Source organism: Gymnoscopelus braueri (genome assembly GCF_963280865.1).
Source record: "Gymnoscopelus braueri genome assembly, chromosome: 12".
Lineage (NCBI taxonomy): Eukaryota > Metazoa > Chordata > Actinopteri > Myctophiformes > Myctophidae > Gymnoscopelus > Gymnoscopelus braueri.
This window is the reverse complement of record NC_137614.1, coordinates 35,272,663-35,295,257: the sequence shown is the minus strand read 5'-3', so window position 1 is coordinate 35,295,257 and position 22,595 is coordinate 35,272,663. Positions and strand designations below refer to the sequence as shown.

Genomic DNA, 22,595 nt, shown 5'->3' with positions numbered 1-22,595 from the left:
AACCTGGATGGTGGATTAGATCCTCCTGTGTTGGGTCTGAGTCTTCACTGAGGGAATGTGGACCAGAAGAGTCTGTTGACTCCTATTACAGACTGGAGGTGATCTGTTCAGGTAAAACAACTGTTTTAATGACAGCAATCTGTCCCTGAGTTTGAAGTCACTTGGTTCCATATTATGCTCATAAACATCGGCATAATAGAAGTCTGACGTAATTTACACATCCTACCTGGTTCGCAGTCCTCCACCCCCCCCCCCCCCCCCGTTCTGAATTCCCATAGACGTCTTTAATATCGTGTCAAATAAGAACTGTGTTCCAAAAATTAACAAATGATCCCGGCGGTTTGACTCTTATGGATATGAAGCACCAACTGACGGTGAGAAAACGATAATGTTACTTCCACCGAATTAGTTAAATTTTCGCCAGAAACAGACTGTATCAAATATAAGTGACTGACTATCATAAACGATACAGAACCTCCTCCCTGACAATATCGCAGAGACAGTTTGTTTATTTTTGGACCACAATTCTTGTGATTCTAAGATGACCCAATGTTATTCTCCATAGAGAAATTACTTTACGAACCAGGGGATGAACGAGTGATGTCAGGACTTCTGTATGTACTCTATGTGGCTTTAGACAACCGGATCTCCTTACATGATGACTTGATTTCAGGGGCGTGTCATATTGGCATATTAATGAGGGGTTTGATTTGATTCTATAGAATCAAGCCCCTCACTCATGCCACGTGGCAGGCGGGCATTCTATAAAGGATCATCCGCACTCTCTTCAGTTATATTCTTGATTTATTTTTAAATAGATTCACAGCCGCAGGCGGACATTCTACCCATTCAGCTAAACTGAATACTTGATTATGGTCTTGCATAAGATAGCCTCAGCTTCATGCGGTCCACGCGGCCACCGTACTCTGTGACAACTGTCAATCTCAAAGACACTTGACCTAACAGCTCATTTTGAATGGAAAAAAGGTTGCATCAAGCACTCGCACACTTTTTTCGTGGCAGTGGTGGTGATATAAATAATTATATTTATATCACCACCACTGCTGCAACTTCATCCTAGGGGAAACACTATATACAGTGTATGAAAACAAAAAGAGGCAGGGTTGTTTATATCTTATTTAGTTTGTGAAGAAATACAGTTGACCATAGAAGTAGGCAGTGACCTGTCTGTCAATCACAAGTTCACTACATAGCCATGCACTACGCTGCTTTATTGTCTATTTTAATCTAAACGGGACAATCATTTACAAAATGATCATGTATTGTCATGTATTGTTGTACTTGCAACTAGCAATTGAATTTGAAAATAAACTGAGAAGTTGGGTCATTTTCCCCTTTACTTGAATTGAGCAACTGAGGAGTTGCGAGTTAATTGCGGCATTTTGACATCTTTGCTTGGTCTCACTTTTTAGGCCGGACGCTTCCCTCTTGGCCTGAACATGCATTTATCTAGTAGAAAACATCATAAGCCATACAAAAATAAAATAATAAACAGGGGTCTTTACAGGTATTAAAAATGTGAAATTAACTTGTGGACTTCACATGAATAAAACCAGTCCATTTTAAAACCATCCTATATCCTACCCTATATCAAAGTTGCTAATGGTTCAGCCGGCCGGCAGACCACCGTGGCGTCATCATGACTCAGATATAACTGCGGCGTCACTATGACTCTGAACCAGTTAGACATAACCGTGCTGTCACTATGACTCGCACATAGCATACTGTAATTATACTCAGACATAAGGACCACCGCGGCATCACTATGACTTAGACATAACTGCAGTGTCACTATGACTGGTGGAACCAGTTTCTCAATCAGGGCCACACAGAGAGGGGAGGGGTTGAGCACAATGAGGGCAATAACACACTGGGCACAAGGGTAGAGTCACATTGGGGGCAAAACCGGACAGGGAGGGGTCTAGAGCAGGGGCAGAGACCTAGCTCAGCACACCTTAATGTTTCTACTGACGTTTGTTCGGTCGCTAAAGTGTGATTGGCTGGGTGGTCGTGATATTTATTTCTGCATTCAGACCAGGCTATTCTGTCAACAGTGAAAGCAGTGGGAACACACGTCGGCTGAGGAGTTTTTAAAAACATCTCTGTCCCCCTCTAGTGACCATGCATAAATACAAGCTGTCAATAAATACACATCCCTACCTCCTTGACAAATGTCCAAATGGCCGATATCCAGGTATTAAAATAACCACATACATGAAACTTGCTCCAGTGGCTGGAGACAAGCTACACAGCTGTGATTAATTCCATCAGATTACTGAGCGCTCTGGTCCATAGCTTTAGAAGAACTCCTAACGCTATGGACCAGAGCTGGGAGAGGGGTATCACCTCAGTTCGGTTGGCAGTAAATGAGTATGAAAGGTGTCTTACCATCCTCTTTTCAGAGGATAGTAAATAATTGTAATATGTAGGAGGCGGAGCCTAGGCTTCTATGCCTTGGGGATGACTGATGATGATGATGATGATGATGATGATGATGATGATGATGATGATGATGATGATGATGATGATGATGACTAGGATTGTTACTTAAGTTTGTTGTATTATTGATTACTGTTAGTCATTAATTTCCATGTGTAGTATTTTAGGGGTCATTTATCCTTTAATATATTTTTCTTTCAGTACAGTTACACATCTCTGTTTATAGAGTTCCATATGCATACATGTAGGATTAATGTGCATGCTGGTTTAATAAAATAATATGTTAAATTATAACTCTCTTTCTCTCTGCCTTCAGAAGCTGTGAGGTTGGTGAATGGGACTGGCTTGTGTTCAGGCAGAGTGGAGGTGAAGTCTAATCAGTCGTGGGTCTCAGTGTGTGAAGGTGACTTTGACCAGCAGGATGCAGAGGTGGTCTGTAGGGAGCTTGGCTGTGGGGCTCCTTCAGTCCTCCAGGAGGCACTTCATGGAGAAGTGAAGGCTCCAATGTGGACTAAAGACTTCCAGTGTGCAGGTAATGAGTCTGCTCTGCTGGACTGTGGAACTTCAGGCTCAACTAGAAACGCCAGCTCACCTTACAAGGCTGTTGGACTCACTTGCACAGGTAAAAGACAAACTGTACTTTATGTTTGTATGTTTATTATTTTACAATCAAAGTAATATTACTTTTGACTGATTTTACAGTGTCTGGTGATGTCAGGTTAGTGGGAGGAACCAGTATTTGTACTGGTAGACTGGAGATGAAACACCAAGGAGAGTGGAGATCCGTGGATGGTGGGATTGCCTGGAACCTGAAGTCGTCATCTGTAGTGTGTAGACAGCTTGATTGTGGTTCTGCTGTTTCAACAGAAACAAGTTTTGGTTCTACAGATAAAACTGTTCTGAGTATGACACCTTACTGTGCTGGGTCTGAGTCTTCACTTGGGGAGTGTGTCATAATTGAGTCTTATAGTATCCCACAGACACACTGGAGAACAAGCGTACTAACGGTGATCTGTTCAGGTAATGCAAACAATGGGCCTCATTCACTAAGCTGTTCGTAAAAAAAAGTAAAGTGACTAAAGGGGTGTGTACTTTCTCTAGGCACAAATTGACGCGTGTTTCACAAAAAGTTGTGTAGAGCCCTGATATGTGCGGATCACAGGTATATCTAATTTATGTTTGAAAGTCAGACGTTCATGTGGAGATCATTTGCATTCTTCCACGCCCCATTTAAGACCATAAAGGCAACCGGAAACATCCAACGTCAGACGAAAAACATCATCACTCCTCAAAATGGACAGATCTACAAGCTTACAACGCGGCGGGACGCACCCACTTGACAACTTGTAGATCAGCGCAAGCGAGTCCCTCACCTGATGGATCAGCTGAACGTTAATAAAGTAAATAGCTATGAGAATAAGAAGTTAGTTTACAAAGTTTAACTGCGTTCGTGTGATGTGGTCAATATTATAAATTAATTGCGCGACATTGGAGTTGGCATGAAAGCCCAATAGGAAAACTGTGGCCAGTGGCCACACTTGCAGAAATGGCAAACACACCGAGGGATCTAATAATTCAGCTCTAAATGCGTCAACTGAAAATAAATAAAAATCAGTTGAATTTGCAACATGTCAATAATATGCATCCAAGCAATAGAGTGTTGACAAATGTCAAATTTTATTTGAGGTTTGCCACTATTGTATTTGATTTTGCATGAAGAATAAGGCATTCTAATAACATACTCAAGCTGCCTCCGAGCAGACATGAGTTTGAGCGGACATCCATCAAAATTCACGGACAAAAAAAGATTGATGAATCAGACTCTTAACGTGGGAATTTATGTAAATGCATAAAAAAAAGTACAAAGTATGAGCGGAAACAAGCTTAGTGAATGAGGCCCAATGACTTCAACAATGACAGTAATCTTTATAGTCTCTTATTTAATCTATCTACGTATCTATCTACAGTATCTGTCTGTCTGTCTGTCTGTCTGTCTGTCTGTCTGTCTGTCTGTCTGTCTGTCTGTCTGTCTGTCTGTCTGTCTGTCTGTCTGTCTGTCTGTCTGTCTGTCTGTCTGTCTGTCTGTCTGTCTGTCTGTCTGCCTGCCTCTGCCTGCCTGTGTATGTCTTCCTGTCCATCAGTCTTTGTGTTCCTCTTTATTTAGTAAATTATTCATTTGTTTTGATGTATTGGTTATATATTTAAGTATATGTATTTATTTATTTTAATATTTCATGTGTCTTTCTCTCTGTGTGTTTAGGGGTACAGTCAAATTACTTAGATTTCTATATGGATATGCATCCAAAATGAATTCATATATCCTCTACAGTGGACTAATAACAATCTAAATTCCATCTCTCTCTCTGGGAGACTAGAAACACACTGGGATTCTCTCTCAAGGAATGCGCTGCTCTCTCTCTCTCTCTCTCTCTCTCTCTCTCTCTCTCTCTCTCTCTCTCTCTCTCTCTCTCTCTCCCCCCAGAGTCTGTAAGGTTGGTGAATGGGACTGGTTTGTGTTCAGGCAGAGTGGAGGTGAAGTCTAATCAGTCGTGGGTCTCAGTGTGTGAAGGTGACTTTGACCAGCAGGATGCAGAGGTGGTCTGTAGGGAGCTTGGCTGTGGGGCTCCTTCAATCCTCCAGGGGGCACTTTATAGAGAAGTGGATGCTCAAATCTCGACCAAAGAGTTCCAGTGTGAGGGCAATGAGTCTGCTCTGCTGGACTGTGGAACATCAAATTCATCTAGAAACACCAGCTCACCTGACAAGGCTCTTGGTCTCAGCTGCTCAGGTAAAAAGAAGAAAATTACACTTTTGGTTTGGATTATTATTATATTTTACTATAATAAAAGTAGCATTACTCTTTAACTGCCTACTCTATTGTCTCTGTACAGAGTCTGATGTCAGATTGGTGGGAGGAACCAGTAACTGTACTGGTATACTGAAGATGAAACACTGGGGAGAGTGGAGACCAGTATATGCTGGGTCTGACTGGACCCTGAAGTCATCATCTGTAGTGTGTAGACAGCTGGACTGTGGCTCTGTGGTTTCAACAGAAAGGAGGTCTGGTTCTACATATCAACCTGTATGGATGATTATATCTTCCTGTGTTGGATCTGAGTCTTCACTGAGGGAGTGCGTCACAGCAAAGCAGACAGTTATTTCCACTTTCAGTCTGGAGGTGATCTGTTCAGGTAACAAACAATGACTTCAACAATGACAGTAATATTTAAAGTCATGAATATATCTATGTACAGTATATATCAATATAGGTAGATCTATCTAAAGATATGAAACTGTCAAAACGTCACTAGCAGCACAACACATAAGCGACATACAGTAAGCCATGGATGTATAGCAGTAAGCATTATTGTGGAATAAATTGAGAAATGTCCCTGCGCACATGACTGCCTCCTCCTTCACTAATGTTTGGTGCATTGGGAGTTCTGCACCGCGACTAGAGAGTGATATGGCATGAAAGGTGAAATAACTTCTTTAATATGTAGGCCTATTTATTAACCCACAAAATACATCTATTTACTGCATAATGGGGATACTTTATCTATCGTATACTTCATCACTCAATGGTAGTACAAAAAAAAATTAAAATAGGCAATCTTTGCAACATGTTGTGAGCATGTAAAATGGCCATCTTCACAGCTTTGAAAGTTGGGGATTTTCTTTATGATTTTAGTGATAGATTATGAATTGATTATTTTATATGAAATGACACAATATGCTTACCGTACACACATGAGCACGTCTAAAGGATTAATACATTTATCTTTTAAATTCTCTCTCTCTCTCTCTCTCTCTCTTTCTCTCTCTCTCTCTCTCCCTCTCTCTCTCTCTCTCTCTCTCTCTCTCTCTCTCTCTCTCTCTCTCTCTCTCTCTCTCTCTCTCTCTCTCTCTCTCTCTCTCTCTCTCTCTCCCTCTCTCGTTCTCTCAGTCTCTCTCTCTCCCTCCCTCTCTCTTCAGAGACTGTGAGGTTGGTGAAAGGGTCCAGCTCATGTTCAGGCAGAGTGGAGGTGAAGTCTAATCATTCATGGGTCTCAGTGTGTGAAGGGGACTTTGACCAGCAGGATGCAGAGGTGGTCTGTAGGCAGCTTGGTTGTGGGGCTCCATCGGTCCTCCAGGGGGCACTCTATGGAGAGGTGCAGGCTCAAATCTGGACCGAAGAGTTCCAGTGCGAAGGTACAGAGTCTGTTCTGTTGGACTGTAGAACCTCAAACTCAAATAGAAACACCAGCTCACCTTACAATGCTGTTGGACTCACTTGCTCAGGTAAAAAACTAACTACACTTTTGTTTGGATTATTATTTTATGAAGAAAAAATATGCCTTTTTTACGCTTTATTCTCTTGTCTCTGTACAGAGTCTAGTGATGTCAGGGTGGTGGGAGGAAGCAGTAACTGTAATGGTATACTGGAGGTGAAACACCAGGACGAGTGGAGACCAGTATATGTTGGGACTGAATTGACCCTTAAGTCATCATCTGTAGTGTGTAGACAACTGGACTGTGGCTCTGCTGTGTCAACAGAATGGAGTTCTGGTTCTCCATATCAACCTGTATGGAAGATTATATCTCCCTGTGTTGGGTCTGAGTCTTCACTGAAGAACTGTATCACAGCAAAACAGACTGTTACTTCCACTTTCAGACTGAAGGTGATCTGTTCAGGTAACAAACAATGACATCAACAATGACAGCAATATTTACAGTTTATTGATTGGTAGATCGATCAATCACCCCTCCCTCTGTCTGTCTTCCTTTCCATCCATCACTCTGTGTGTGTGGGTGTGGGCGCACGTGTGTGTGTGTGTGTGTGTGTGTGTGTGTGTGTGTGTGTGTGTGTGTGTGCGTGCGTGTGTGCGTGCGTGCGTGCGTGCGTGCGTGCGTGCGTGCGTGCGTGCGTGCGTGCGTGCGTGCGTGCGTGCGTGCGTGCGTGCGTGCGTGCGTGCGTGCGTGCGTGCGTGCGTGCGTGCGTGCGTGCGTGCGTGTGTGTGTGTGCAGCAGAACTCCTGGAGTCTTTAGGTTTCTATGAACTCATTAGGGAGATGCCTGGATTGTTTTCACTCTCTCTGTGTGTGTTTAGGGGTACTAATTTCCATATGCATCCATAATGGATTCATGTATACTGTATTGGGTTTTTTCAGTCTCACCTGCAAAATCTGCTTTTATTATGTTGTTGTATTGCTAAAAATAATATATATATATAATTAAATACATAAATACAAATATTTGGTTGATGAAATAATATTTTAAACTGTAACTCTATCTCTCTTCAGAGTCTGTAAGGTTGGTGAATGGGACTGGCTTGTGTTCAGGCAGAGTTGAGGTGAAGTCTAATCAGTCGTGGGTCTCAGTGTGTGAAGGTGACTTTGACCAGCAGGATGCAGAGGTGGTCTGTAGGGAGCTTGGCTGTGGGGCTCCGTCAGTCCTCCAGGAGGCACTTCATGGAGAAGTGAAGGCTCCAATTTGGACGAAAGACTTCCAGTGTGCAGGTAATGAGTCTACTCTGCTGGACTTTGGAACTTCAGGCTCAACAAGAAACGTCAGCTCACCTTACAAGGCTGTTGGACTCACTTGTTCAGGTAAAAGACAAACTACACTTTTGTTTGGATTATTATTTTATGATATAAAAAAACAATCATGTTTTACGCTTTATTGTCTTGTCTCTGTACAGAGTATGATGATGTCAGGTTGGGTGAAGGGAACAGTAACTGTACTGGTATAATGGAGATAAAACACCAGGGAGAGTGGAGACCTGTGGTTGATTGGTCTGACTGGAACCTAAAGTCATCATCTGTAGTGTGCAGACAGCTTGACTGTGGCTCTGCTGTTTCAACGGAAACAAGTTCTGATTTTACATATGAACCTGTGTGGAGGATTACATCTTCCTGTGTTGGGTCTGAGTCTTCACTTAGGGAGTGTGTCATCATAGCAAACCAGACGGTTATTTCCACTTTCAGACTGCAGGTGGTCTGTTCAGGTAACAAACAATGATTTCAACATTGACAATAATATTTACAGTCTCTCATCTATCGATATATCAATTGATCGATCAATTGATTGCCCAAACCTCTCTCTGTTTGTGTATCTGACTTATTTTTCCATCTGTCACTCTGCATTGTGTGTGTGTGTGTGTGTGTGTGTGTGTGTGTGTGTGTGTGTGTGTGTGCGTGCGTGCGTGCGTGCGTGCGTGCGTGCGTGCGTGCGCGCGCGCGCGTGCGCGCGTGCGTGCGTGCGTGCGTGCGTGCGTGCGTGCGTGCGTGCGTGCGTGCGTGCGTGCGTGCGTGCGTGCGTGCGTGCGTGCGTGCGTGCGTGCGTGCGTGCGTACGTACGTACGTACGGGCTTCTATGGGCCCCTGGGGAAGATCTGAGATTGTTTGTTGTTGTTGATGTATTGGTTATATATTTCTGTATGTATTTATTTATTATTTTAGAATGCATTTATTGTTATAATGTCATTTAATGTCATGTGTATTCAGGGGCTCTGTAAAAAGATTTTTCCTCTAATGTGGATATATTTGTATATGGTTCCGTAATTATAGATTCATGCATCCTCTACTGGATTAATAAAATAATATATTTAAGATTCTCTCTCTCTCTCTCTCTCTCTCTCTCTCTCTCTCTCTCTCTCTCTCTCTCTCTCTCTCTCATTCTCCCTTTTCAGAGTCTGTTAGGTTGGTGAATGGGACTAGTCTGTGTTCTGGCAGACTGGAGGTCCAGTCTAATCAGTCGTGGGTCTCAGTGTATGAAGGTGACTTTGACCAGCAGGATGCAGAGGTGGTCTGTAGGGAGCTTGGTTGTGGAGCTCCTCTGGTCCTCCAGGGGGCACTTTATGGAGAAGTGGAGGCTCCGATCTGGACCACAGAGTTCAAGTGTGAAGGTAACGAGTCTGCTCTGCTGGACTGTGGAACATCAAATTCAACCAGAAACACCAGCTCACCTGACAAGGCCCTTGGTCTTACCTGCTCAGGTAAAAGGAAAAAATACACTTTTGGTTTGGATTATTATTTTATATTAAAGGTAATATTACTTTTTAACTGCCTACTCTATTGTCTCTGTACAGAGTCTGGTGTCAGGTTAGTGGGAGGAACCAGTAACTGTACTGGTATGCTGGAGATGAATCACCATAGAGAGTGGAGACCAGTGGATGTTGGGTCTGACTGGACCCTGAAGTCATCATCTGTAGTGTGTAGACAGCTGGACTGTGGCTCTGCTATTTCAATGGAAGCAAGTTCTGGTTTTACAATTGAACCTGTGTGGAGGATTACATCTTCCTGTGTTGGGTCTGAGTTTTCACTGAGGGAGTGTGTCATAACAAACCAGACGGTTACTTCCACTTTCAGACTGGAGGTGATCTGTTCAGGTAACAAACAATGACTTCAACAATGACAGTAATATTTACAGTCTCTCATCTTTCGATATATCTATTGATCGATCAATTGATTGCCCAAACCTCTCTCTGTTTGTGTCTTCTTCCTTTTCCATCTGTCACTCTACATTGTGTGTGTGTGTGTGTTAGGGGTGTGCCGATATATCGTCCCGCGATATATCGCGATACGTTTTCGTGACGATATGTATCGTTTTGGAAAAAAAAAAAAAATATATATATATATATATATTTTTTTTTACAATAATAATAATCAGGCATGCAAACAGCCCGAGGTGAAAAGGGTGACAACATGACAACATTTTTTTTCAGGTGAGGTGTCACACTATTGCCCTATTTGGATTCAAAACGGCTATTGTAGCTGAAAAGCTACAAGTTTGCATGTCTGAATAATGCAAAAACAGAATTATTTGTTTGCATTTGCTTTTTTATATATATTATTTGCTTTATATATATTTTCATAATAAAAAAGTGCGTATTGTATCGTATCGAAATCGTATCGAAGTTGTGAGCCCAATATCGTATCGTATCGTTTGGTGAAATTAGTGTATCGGCACACCCCTAGTGTGTGTGTGTGTGTGTGTGAGTGTGAGTGTGAGTGTGAGTGTGAGTGTGAGTGTGAGTGTGTGTGTGTGTGTGTGTGTGTGTGTGTGTGTGTGTGTGTGTGTGTGTGTGTGTGTGTGTGTGTGTTTGTTGGGACTCCTGTAAAGTCTGTAGGCATCTATGGGCCCCTGGGGGAGCTCTGATGATGAAGATTGTTTGTTGTTGTTGATGTATTGGTTATTGCTGTATCTATTTATGTATTATTTTAGAATGGATTTATTGTTATAATGTCGTGTGTATTTAGGGGTTCTGTAAAATGACTTTCCTCTAATGTGTATATATTTTATATTCTTCCATAATTGTAGATTCATGTGGATTACTGTGGATTAATAAAATAATATTCTTTCTCTCTCTCTCTCTCTCTCTCTCTCTCTCTCTCTCTCTCTCTCTCTCTCTCTCTCTCTCTCTCTCACTCACTCTCACTCTTTCTCAATCTTTCCCCCTCTTCAGAGTCTGTAAGGTTGGTGAATGGGACTAGTCTGTGTTCTGGCAGAGTGGAGGTTCAGTCTAATCAGTCGTGGGTCTCAGTGTATGAACGTGACTTTGACCAGCAGGATGCAGAGGTGGTCTGTAGGGAGCTTGATTGTGGAGCTCCTTTGGTCCTCCAGGGGGCGCTCTATGGAGAAGAGTTCCAGTGTGAAGGTAACGAGTCTGCTCTGCTGGACTGTGGAACCTCAGATTCAACCAGAGACACCAGCTCACCTGACAAGGCCCTTGGTCTTACCTGCTCAGGTAAAAGAAAACTATATCAGTTTTTTTTTTTTAAATCATTTGTATTACAGAAAAGGGTTAGGATACAGCATCAAAATAGAAAGAGAAACTGATATATATATATATATATATATATATATATATATATATATATATATATATATATATATATATATATATATATATATATATATATATTTTATATATATATAATACATAATATTTTTATTTTAGAAAAAAAAGGAAAGGGGGGGGGTACGGGAAAAATATATATACATATATATATATATATATATATATATATATATATATATATATATATATATATATATGTATATATTTTTTCCCGTACCCCCCCCCCCACTTTTTTTTTTTTCGAAAATAAAAAAAGATACGTTTTGGATTATTATTTTATAATAAAGGTAATATAACGTTTTAACTGCCAACTCTCTTGTCTCTGTACAGAGTCTGGTGTCAGGTTAGTGGGAGGAACCAGTAACTGTACTGGTATGCTGGAGATGAAACACCAGGGAGAGTGGAGACCAGTGGATGTTGGGTCTGACTGGACCCTGAAGTCATCATCTGTAGTGTGTAGACAGCTGGACTGTGGCTCTGCTATTTCAACAGAAATATGTTATGGTCCTACAGGTCAACTTGTGTGGAGAATTACATCTTCCTGCGTTGGGTTTGAGTCTCCACTGGGGGAGTGTGTCACAACCAATCAGACGGTCATATCCACTTTCAGACTGGAGGTGATCTGTTCAGGTAACAAATAATGACATCAGTAATATTTACTGTCTGTCTGTCTGTCTGTCTGTCTGTCTGTCTGTCTGTCTGTCTGTCTGTCTGTCTGTCTATGATGTGAATATACAGGCATGCTGCTTTGATCTCTCTCTCTCTCTCTCTCTCTCTCTCTCTCTCTCTCTCTCTCTCTCTCTCTCTCTCTCTCTCTCTCTCTAGAAAATCAGCCAGCTTTCTCTATAGAATGTTTCTAAATGCAAATTTATGCTCCCTTTATGTGTGAAAATAAATATGCCCATTTTATTATCATGCAATGTAGCCGTCACTGTTCACATACTTATATGAATCCTTTATGTTGGCATGGGTGTTAACACATTGAGTGCCAGAGGTTTTTAAAACAGGGTACAGCCAGTGCCAGCGTTTTTAACAATTTTTCTACCTTTTTCAAGTAGTCACAAAATATTTTCCGAGATCACCGTCCTCACGGTGATCCCCTCATTACACACATAGTACACAGGAGCCGAGATACAGGCTTTTAAAGTAATAAGTTAACCAGGAAGTGGATAGGAGTCTAAATCTTCGAAATATTATATCTCCTGGTGCTGTTTTTTTTTAAATATATATATCTTTTTTTGGCACTCAATGTGTTAAGTAACACATCCACTAGAGGCCAGTTCAGAGTCAAAGGTTTGCTGACAACAAAGGCAGCATTGTAAACAGTGATTGTCACACCAATGTGAAGTATCACCAATGAGAGAAGTCTTAGTCCTATCTTGTTTGACACAGGCTGTAGTACACTATTACTGCTTAAAATATGCTTAGAATGTGCACAAATACACAGAAACAGACAGAAGGCTACATCCATGTCCATATTTCATGTTGATCCTCAGTTGGTTAGGTTGTACACTGTCTGTTTAGAGCAAGTGCTGTTTGTAATTTACTTGTTTCCAATAATTTGATCTCTCTCAAACTGTGGTTTAATCTCATGGGGCCTCATTCACTAAGCTTGTAAGCTCGGGTCTGCACATATTTCCTACTTATGCGCATTTCCGCATCTTTACGACGTACACTCAAACTCAAGTCTGCTCAGGAGCACTTGAGTCGGGAGCATGCCTCAAACATTGCGTATATGTTATTTGAATGCCTTATTCTTCATACAAAAGCAATTAAAATAATTATTTTCAGTTGACGCATTTAGAGCTGAATTATTATCCCTTGGCGTGTTTGCCGTTTCTGTAAGTTTGGCCATTACAACAATAGCCAGTATGGATTAAATCTAGCTGTGCCCATATCCATTCCCCATTCCGACGTACAGTAGAACAGGATATGTTGCTAATCCAAAGGACAGATTTCTCCTCAGTAATCAACAAAGCGCGATCCGGTGCATCGGATCTCGGCGTTCCTGGATTCCAGCTTCATCATAATGTTACCTCAAATGTGTGTATTCTTTAATAGAAAAGGCTTCTATAATATCCTTTACCACATTTTATTAGCCTATTATTTGTGGTGGGGTTAAACTTTGTAATGTCTTATTCTCATTACACATGAGAACATTACTTTATTAAGATTCAGTTGATCCATCGCGCGATCGAGGGACTCACTTCCAGACAGAACAGATGTCAAAGTTGTCAAGGCCGTTCGACTCGCGCTGTAAGCTTGTAGATCTGTTGTTGTTTTCCACGTTGGCTATTTCCGGTTGCCTTTTATGGTATTAAATGGGGGCGTGGAACAATGCAAATTATTTACGGGGGAGCGCGCTTGTGACCTACAAGAAAAAAATACATACAACTGTGATCCGCACAAATCACGGCTTTGCACCCCCTTTCATGAATCGCACTTATCCAATATAATCAAAACACAAAATTACGACCAGGTTATACACTACATTTACTACAAGGTTAGTGAATGAGGTTTATTGTCTCTGTTCATAAATCTGTTGTTTCAGCCAATCACATTTGTCTTGTTAGATCTGCTTTTTAAGCCAAACATCACCATCTTCCCCCCCACAAATGGGGTTTTTGAGGTCCAGCAGCATGGGCTGAAGGTGTTGAAGGGTTCCAACTTCACCATCACCTGCTCAATTCAGCCACAGTACCCAGGAGGCTCCTTCTACCTCAACGTCGCTGGACCCAACCCAACACACAACTACACTCAGCCAGCTGTCAATCACTTTGCCAACTTCCTTTTTCCTGCAGTAGACCACACCCACGCAGGGAAATACAGCTGTATTTATCACATCTATGTTTTTGGTCTTAACTTCTCTTCTGAGAGCGAGTTAATCTCTGTCACTGTCAAAGGTAAACTGAATTAAAACAAATTTCAATTGATAACATGACACCCAATGAAGCACGCGTGAAAATGACATAAATTCAGTATTTTTTGTCAAATCTACTTTTTTATTGAGAGCTGTTCCTTGATATGATGTTTAGTGATGTTCCAACATATCTCTCTCACAGCCTCTCATCTGACATCTAATATTGTCAGAACAATAGTCACCGTGCTGCTGCTGCCGCTGTTGATGCTTATAATCAGTGTACTCCATTGTCGCTCGATGGTAATGTAAATGCATACATCTTTGTTCAAAGACTGGAATGTAAATGAAGTAGTTACATTGTTGTTGTTGTTGTTGTTTTTTAAGAGAGCTATATCTGATCCAGTAAGTTAACGTTGGTTGCTGCTTTGTTTCTCAGGTCACCAGAGGGCAGAGAGCAGGAGTGGAGGATATTGAGATGGAGTATTATGACGTTGTTGGTTCCGGTGCTGAAGCTGGGCCGAGTGAAGAGGAGGAATACCACCTCTACGAAGAGGTGGGTCTCCAAGGAGGTGCTGAAGCTGGGCCGAGTGAAGAGGAGGAATACCACCAGTATGAAGCGGTGGATGTCCATGGAGGTGCTGAAGCTGGGCCGAAGTGTGATTGATTGATTGAATACTTTATTAGTCAAAAATGTAAACGGCACAGAGGGCACAGTGAGACATTTAGGCTAAACGGATAACACAGTCCTGGGGACTTGTTTCCATTGTGGTCCTATGTATTCAATTCAACATAGCATAGAATATTAACACATAAATACGTGTCATCAACAAATACAAATAAATATATGTACAAGGGAGAAAAGGGAAAAGATGGCGGCAATGAATGATGACGCCTTATAGTGAAGAGGCAGGATTCCAGGAAACAGAGTAATAACTCTAACGATCTCATGTCATGTCACATCCATCACATAACTTCACCTCAGTCAAGGTTTTAACATTACCACTGAACAATGTGCTAGAAAGATTAAGTGAGGTTTGGAAGAGGCTGAAAAAGTCTTCAGGGAATATACAATTCAGAAGACAAATTGACACCTACAAAGAAAAAAGAGATAAGAGATCCTTCACTGTTTGAATCAGTCAATCTGATCCGATTGGACCTTGTCTGTGTCCACCCTCATGTTCCATCAAGAAATCATAACTATCAGTAGTAAATGGAGCTATTGATTCTACTGTTGGTAGCCATGTGTTTTTGTAACTGTTAATTGTCATTCAGGTCAGCGACTGTCACACAGCTATCAGAGTCTGAAGAACGGAAGTATTGATCTCTTGTAGATTTCTCTATGCGTCTGTTTGTGTCCCTTTTATGCCTCTGAAGTTCCGTGTGAGGCATGCCCAAATATGGTGTCCATGGTCCTATGATGTCAGTACTATTACATCATGATGATATCATAGTAGGCTACTGCATATTTGGGGATTTGCGGATTTCTCTATTTCAGTCGGATCCGCCGATCCGACTGACTTTACACTCAGCGTATCACGCTAGAGTAGTCTCCATAGGGTATACCTCCCTGCATATCCACTCAACGTGTTTGCGACGTGTGTTTGTCTCCATAAGTGGGCATGTTACATTTTCCATCATGTTTGTGATGCCCACCAATGTTTGTGGCATCAGAATAGTCTCCATGATTTGTGTGCACGGGGATCTCATCTTAAACAAGCTTAGTGCTTAATGAGACTCCCAGTTTAGTAGACCTTGTATTGTGAATTTGTACTTCCATGTACTGATGTTCTCATGTCTTACTAAATAAAGTACATCAATCAATCAATCAATCAATCAATCCATACAGTATGGGCATGCTACGTTTGTGACGCCCACCATCCTCCGTCCGTCCACCCATCGCGTTTGTGATGCGTATATGGGCCTGTTAAGTTTGTGACGTCGACCCACAAGGTGATTTTAACCAATCAGTACACTTCTTAGTTTTTTAAAAGTGTAATTTATAAGCATTTTGAGCACTGTTTTTGATAATAAGGTACTGTGTAGCATTATAATTAGATGTTATTGTCAATTGCAGTAATATATTGTGCCTTTTATTTTGTCTTTTTTATGCTGAAAAGTTGCATCAGTGATGTGATATTTTTCTGTTTTGTATATATGTTCTTGAAACAAGGTTTGATGTGAGCAGTAAACTGTATAGAGGGTATGCGTGCAGTGAACATCATCATCAAACCCGGAAGTTATGCAGGAATGCCTACTGAGTCATATCTGATTGCATTAAACAACATTGAACAATGTTAAACTCACTTTGCGTGTTGCTTTGCCACTCGCTTTGCCACTCGATGTGCCATTCACTTTAAGCATGCGCATACCCTCTATAGTATTGTAATTTGTTGATTTTAAATTTTATGAGCTCTGAGTATTTAGTTTGTATTTTCTTATTTCCAATTAGTTACGTATCCCTGTTGTTGTATGTACTATGTATCTTAATTTGGGGTTATTTTATTGTTTTGAAGTTGAACTGAAAGGGTATGGTCCATTATGGATCTTAGGATCCATGAAACCCATTCAAGGCTGTTGTCAAAAGCACATGGACCCGAATGCTTCTTAATTCATGAAAAGTTGACTCTTCATTTTTCATCTGGCAGCAGTGATAAACTGTTGAATTCATAAAATTGTAATTAATGTTTAAAAAATAAAATACAAATAAAATAAAAATCCTGAAAAAATATCAAATTATTTTGGGAAAATTAAGTGTTCCCTGCACACTGCGCAGGAGAGGTTGTCATTGGTTGCCATGAATGAACAGCAGGCACATGCACAGATGGGGCAAAACAAGGGATGCAGGGATGCAGTTTCCTGCCCATTACAAATACAATATTGTGTGTGTGTGTGTGTGTGTGTGTGTGTGTGTGTGTGTGTGTGTGTGTGTGTGTGTGTGTGTGTGTGTGTGTGTGTGTGTGTGTGTGTGAGAGAGAGAGAGAGAGTACGTGAGAGAGATATATGTTGCTGTTTTCTAAGCATGGCTACCGGTTTAATCATGGGAAATGGTAATGCAAGGTGATTAGGATAATTCTGGTGATGAAAATGTGTGTGACATTTTGGTGGGACAAAGCTTGCTAATTTCCTTGAGGAGATGAGGTCGCTACAGTTCTAATCAGTGAGTTGTGTTGCTGTAAATGTCATGGTTCAAATACAGGGCTGCAATCACGCAATACAGAATTTCAACACGAATTTGCAAATATCACTGTTCCCCATGAGTAGTTTCAAGAAATGTGGTCGTTTCCCTGGACAATGTCTCCATCTTGTGGTTGAAAACTGTTACAGCAATCAAACATTTTGTGGATTATTTATGTCTGCCGATTTTTGCCAGCGGATGAAAAAAAGGCACCACATTTCATGAATTTGATTGGTGTATTGGCTTAATAATAGTATTACGCTTTTATATTATTATAAATAATTTGATAATGCTCCTGGGTTGACAGACAGACAAACCAAAGGTGGCCTTCTGGCTAGCTTGGTGGCTAGTTTGGGGTGAAGAAGAACAAGTTGGACCATTTGGTTCTGAAACCACTCTGATCTACAAAACTCTCCACTGCATAGGCTACAATGAAACAACAGGTAGGTGGTGATTAAGACCTATTATTGAAACTGTAGAATCAGTTAGCTCTCACAAACTAATTCCACAGCTTACATAGGCTATCTATCAGCCAGGCTATCAAAAACCCAAAACAATTTGGATAAATCTTCTCATCAAATTAATGTTATCAACTGTCCCATTTAAATCAATAGGAAGGGTGGGATGCGAGAACTAAACTGAAATGCCACTGGGTTTAATTAACAGTGTTTTAAAAGTGTTACCATGATTAAAGTTCATGGTTGAAACTGAATATTATTTTCCACAATAATATTGTTGATGGAGCTGTTTTTTCCTTATCACCCACACAAAGTACCAGACATGTTTCATAAAGGTGACAAAGAAAATTCAGACTCGAACACAGGCAGCCATTGGATGTAGTGAAATATCTTGTATTAACAGACAGAGATATGGAAGGTTACAGTGTCACAGGTGTTAACGCATCATCGGTCTTCGTCTCTCTCCAGTTTAACAGAGAAAGCACTGGACTTTAACAGCGTCCGTTAACATAAACATATGACATCATGGAAGACAGATCAAGCGTCCAGCCGTCAGAGTAATCCTGCCATTGGTGGAGATGCTAGTTGTCGTCAGATGAAGATGATGAAGATGAGGATGGTAGATGATGAAGATGATGATGATGGTGTGACAGTTTATCTTTGGACAAACAGCGTCCAAATGTCTGGGTCAACACGTTGACCTCGGCTCTGACCGGTCACTGGTCAGTGGTGACTTCGTGACAATGAAAGAAGGGTTAGCTTAGGAGAAGAACACAGAGATAGTGTTCTCAAAACATTTCCATATTGACATAACTTGAGGAGCCAACAGATAGCCACAGAGAGCCTGTAGTTAGTTTGACCTTGCATAGACACAGAGAGAATAGGAGTACAGAAGCACATTTAACATGACTGGATTAGGCCAATATAACATCATTATATTAATTTGACATTTAAAGCAGGTTTAGGACACTAGACAAATTATGATAACTCTATCAATTGTATATGTCACAGTACGTTTGGAGAACCAGTACGATTGAAGACAGAGCGCTCGTTTTTAGGCACGGGGCTCCTTCGGGGCGAGGCGGGGCTTTTCGAGACAGGGTTTATTAGCGAGGCTGGCGAGGAGGAGAAGGAGGACGCGGCGCTGCGAGGCGGGGGTTTATTACGCGAGGCTCGCGAGGAAGAGGAGCCTCCTCCTCCTCCTCCTCCTCCTCGCGTAATAAACCGTCCTCTCCTTCTCTCCTTCTCCTCCTCCTCCTCCAAGGAGAAGGAGAACGCGGAGAGGCGGGGCTTTGATGCGCCGACTCGGACCTGTCTTTTGTTGTTCCCCCCCACATAGCAACCAGGAAGCTACGCTAGGGGAACCATAATATCTATGAGGGGAACGCTGAACACGCGTTCACACGCACACGCTTGTCCATGACGGAGGCGCGCCGGCTCAATAGAGCTTGAGGCCGAGGAAGCGCGCGTGCCCGCGCTGACCGGCCGATGCTCTATTAGTCGACTCAGCGCCGTTTGATTTGTAAACCGATAGGGACAGAATAGTTCTTTTCATGGATCACTTTGTGTGTGTGTGTGTGTGTGTGTGTGTGTGTGTGTGTGTGTGTGTGTGTGTGTGTGTGTGTGTGTGTGTGTGTGTGTGTGTGTGTGTGTGTGTGTGTGTGTGTGTGTGTGTGTGTGTGTGTGTGTGTGTGTCTCAGGGAGAAAGTAAAACAAAAGCCAGAACACAATAAAAGTATCTAAACAGTCCTGCTTTCAATAAACCAAAAAAAGCATGAGCGCGTGCGCGTGTGTGTGCGCTTGTGTGTGTGTGTGTGTGTGTGTGTGTGTGTGTGTGTGACTGTGTGTGTGTGTGGCCATATATGTTTGTGCACAAGCCTGGCTTGTGGCTCCCTCTAGTGCTGGGTGGGTGGTAAAAACGAGTGCGCTTTCTTCAATCATACTGGTTCTCCAATCATACTGTAACATATACATACAGTAGTAGGCAATGTGTCTTCACAAGACCAGTGGAAGGAGGCTATCACTTCAGATTTACTGCAGCTCACTGGAGTATGTGTGTTTCTAGGTGTGTAAAATGAGAAGACTGTTTCCCCACATGTGTTTACCTGGTGGTGGTGACTACAAGCTCTTTGATAACATATAGAGCGTCGCAGTTCCCGCCCACTTCCTGTTTTTTTTGGTGCCGGAAGAAAAAACTCAATGCATTTTTCCATTGACATTTCCAAAAATATTTATATCTATTAATTTAAGCCTCGAATCAAGCCATCATGAGATGACATGAATCATGACCATAAAACGTTTTTTTCTGTGATTTTTTTTTATTTTATATTTAATTATATGATATACTATATTTAATAAATACCCTTTGTTTTGCCGTTTTCAAAAAAAAATAATCACAGAATCAAACGTTTTATGGTCATGATTCATGTCATGTCATGATGGCTTGATTCGAGGCTTAAATTAATAGATATAAATATTTTTGGAAATGTCAATGGAAAAATGCATTGAGTTTTTTCTTCCGGCACCAAAAAAAACAGGAAGTGGGCGGGAACTGCGACGCTCTATACACGTCACACACGTAAATCCCGCCCACTACATTTGATTGGGTAAGCGCGGCCTGCTTCCTGATCTGATAGCACGCCCACTTGAAACCAATGCGCACGGGTTGTCAACACGGCTACTGACAGATTCAAACGCAGAGCAGAATCTGTTCTTGAGAGATTAAGTTTCCTATGGTTGATACCATTGCTTAGAGCCTGTAATAGCTGAAGTGTGAAATAAGACCCCTTTTCTTATGAGAGGAAAACAGACCTTTTGGGTCTTCTTGGTTTCTGTGTCTCTGAGTGTCTCTGAGTGTTTCCTGAACAGAGAGGCTCATAGTTTCAGTTACTAGGCCCGAAATTCTCCCTGAGTGGGACATGCTTTATCTGAGGTACAACTGCATAACTACACACATTGGGTTCAGATTTAAATGTTTTAAAGTCTTTGCTGAAACTATCGATGACAGCAGAAAATAGCATTTTATTTTCTTCTCATTTGCCAGGCCATGACAGCACACAAAGGTGCACAAGCGCACACTGTCACGGTCCACTCCTCGGGCAGTGGACTGTGACTTTATTATTTGGACCTTGAATGCCCTAATATGGTGTTGGACTCCTAAGGGCTGTTCTTTAGGCCTGTTTAGGCCGTTGTTCATTATGTTCTGCATTTGTCTTGTATTGTAACTCTGTTGCCTTTTGCCTTGGTTTTCCGTACTCTTGTTTTGTAGTAGTGTTTCCTGTCTGCCTTGTTTACTGTTTCCTGTCTTGTCTCACCTCCCTGTAATTATTGTAAATCTAGTCACCTGTGCTCGTTGCCTGTTAGCCTATCCTGTGTTGATTGTCTGTTGTGTTCACCTGTGTCTTATTATTGCCCTGTCTATTTAAGTCCTGTGTTTGCTTCAATTCTCTGTTGGTTCGTCGATTATAGTTGTGTGAGTTTATGCCAGTCTTTGTCTCCTGACGTATTGTTGCCTTGTATTAAGTTCCCATAGCTTTCCCAGTATAGTTTTCCCTTTATTCCTTTGTTGTCTTTGTCATGTTCTAACTGATTACCCGGTTACTGACTTTGGGCCTCATGCAGCAATAACTTCCTAATGTTTCCGCTTACATTTCTTCCTAAGTGAATTCCTAAGAGAAGTTGAGTCAGCTTCATGAAACGTTCTTAAAAGGCAGAATTGTTGAGTCACGTGATGTGTTCAAACAAGATGGCTGCGTAAGGAAAGCGTCTCTTGCATCTAGGTCACTATCCGCTACATTTCATAGTAGGGAACTCGAATTCGATTGAACTTTCTTGGAAAAAAGGTGCAGCAGGGTACAGCAATGTAAAAAAATACCAGAAATTCTACTTATATGTCGAAACCAAGCACTACCAGCACACGTGGTGGGGGCGCGTCGGCTAGCGACAGTGCTAATGCTAACGCCGGCCACGCTCAGAGTAATCCGGCGTCGAGTAATCCGGCATCGCTGGCCCCGTCTTATGCGTCTCGTGACCACGGGGAACCCGGCTCCAGCTCTCTCTCTGGTGAGGTGGCTAGGGAATTCGCCAAACTCACTGCTTTAATTCTGGCCAAATCAGAGGCTCATGACAAAAAACTGGAGGAGATAGGAGTAACAACGCGGGCCACAGACAACAAGCTGGCAGACATGGCTAACCGCATAACCCAGGTTGAGGCCCGTGTGGACTTTTTGGACGAGGCGGTGGGTGAGATGCGTGCTATTCCCATCGCTGCTGCAGCGGAGGTCGAGGCTATGCGGCTGAGAATCAACGAAATTGACAATTACGGGAGGAGAGAAAATGTACGCTTTGTGGGTTTCCCGGAGGATTGTGAGGGGACCGATACCATTGCGTTCCTGTGTGATGTTCTACCGGCGGTTCTGAAGGTGGAATTCCCGTTCGGCTTGGAGTTCCAGAGGGCCCATCGACTAGGCGCCGTGCGTGGAGGGGCTGGCGCCAACCAAACCACGTCGGGGAGAACCATCATCACCAGGTTCCTGAGGTTTCAGGACCGGAACCGGGTCGCCGACGCAGCACGCAAGATGGGGAACGTCACTTGGGAAGGCCACCACATAATGGTCTTTGCTGACTACTCGAAGATGGTCAACGAACGGCGTGGGCAGTTTAAAGAATGTAAGCGGGTTCTGCACGAGAAGCACATTCGCTTTTCTCTGAATTACCCCGCGGTTCTGGTTGTTCGCTCGACGCAGGGCGAGCGCCGGTTCGAAGACGCCTCAACCGCCCTGGCCTACATACATTCTCTCT

The 22,595-nt window shown here is 42.1% G+C and overlaps 1 protein-coding gene across 1 annotated transcript; it reads left to right on the top strand.

Moving 5' to 3' along the window:
* Positions 1-5,161: 5,161 nt before the first annotated feature.
* On the top strand, positions 5,162-16,723 carry LOC308096522 (scavenger receptor cysteine-rich type 1 protein M130-like; the record flags this gene model as incomplete). Its single annotated transcript, XM_080443942.1, has 12 exons — positions 5,162-5,248; positions 6,594-6,651; positions 6,832-6,914; positions 6,997-7,054; positions 8,141-8,156; positions 9,174-9,436; positions 9,530-9,829; positions 10,907-11,188; positions 11,633-11,932; positions 13,876-14,205; positions 14,365-14,462; positions 14,599-16,723. 12 exons carry the CDS (start codon positions 5,162-5,164, stop codon positions 14,824-14,826), a joined length of 2,103 nt encoding a protein of 700 aa, XP_080300068.1. The 3' UTR covers positions 14,827-16,723.
* Positions 16,724-22,595: the final 5,872 nt, after the last annotated feature.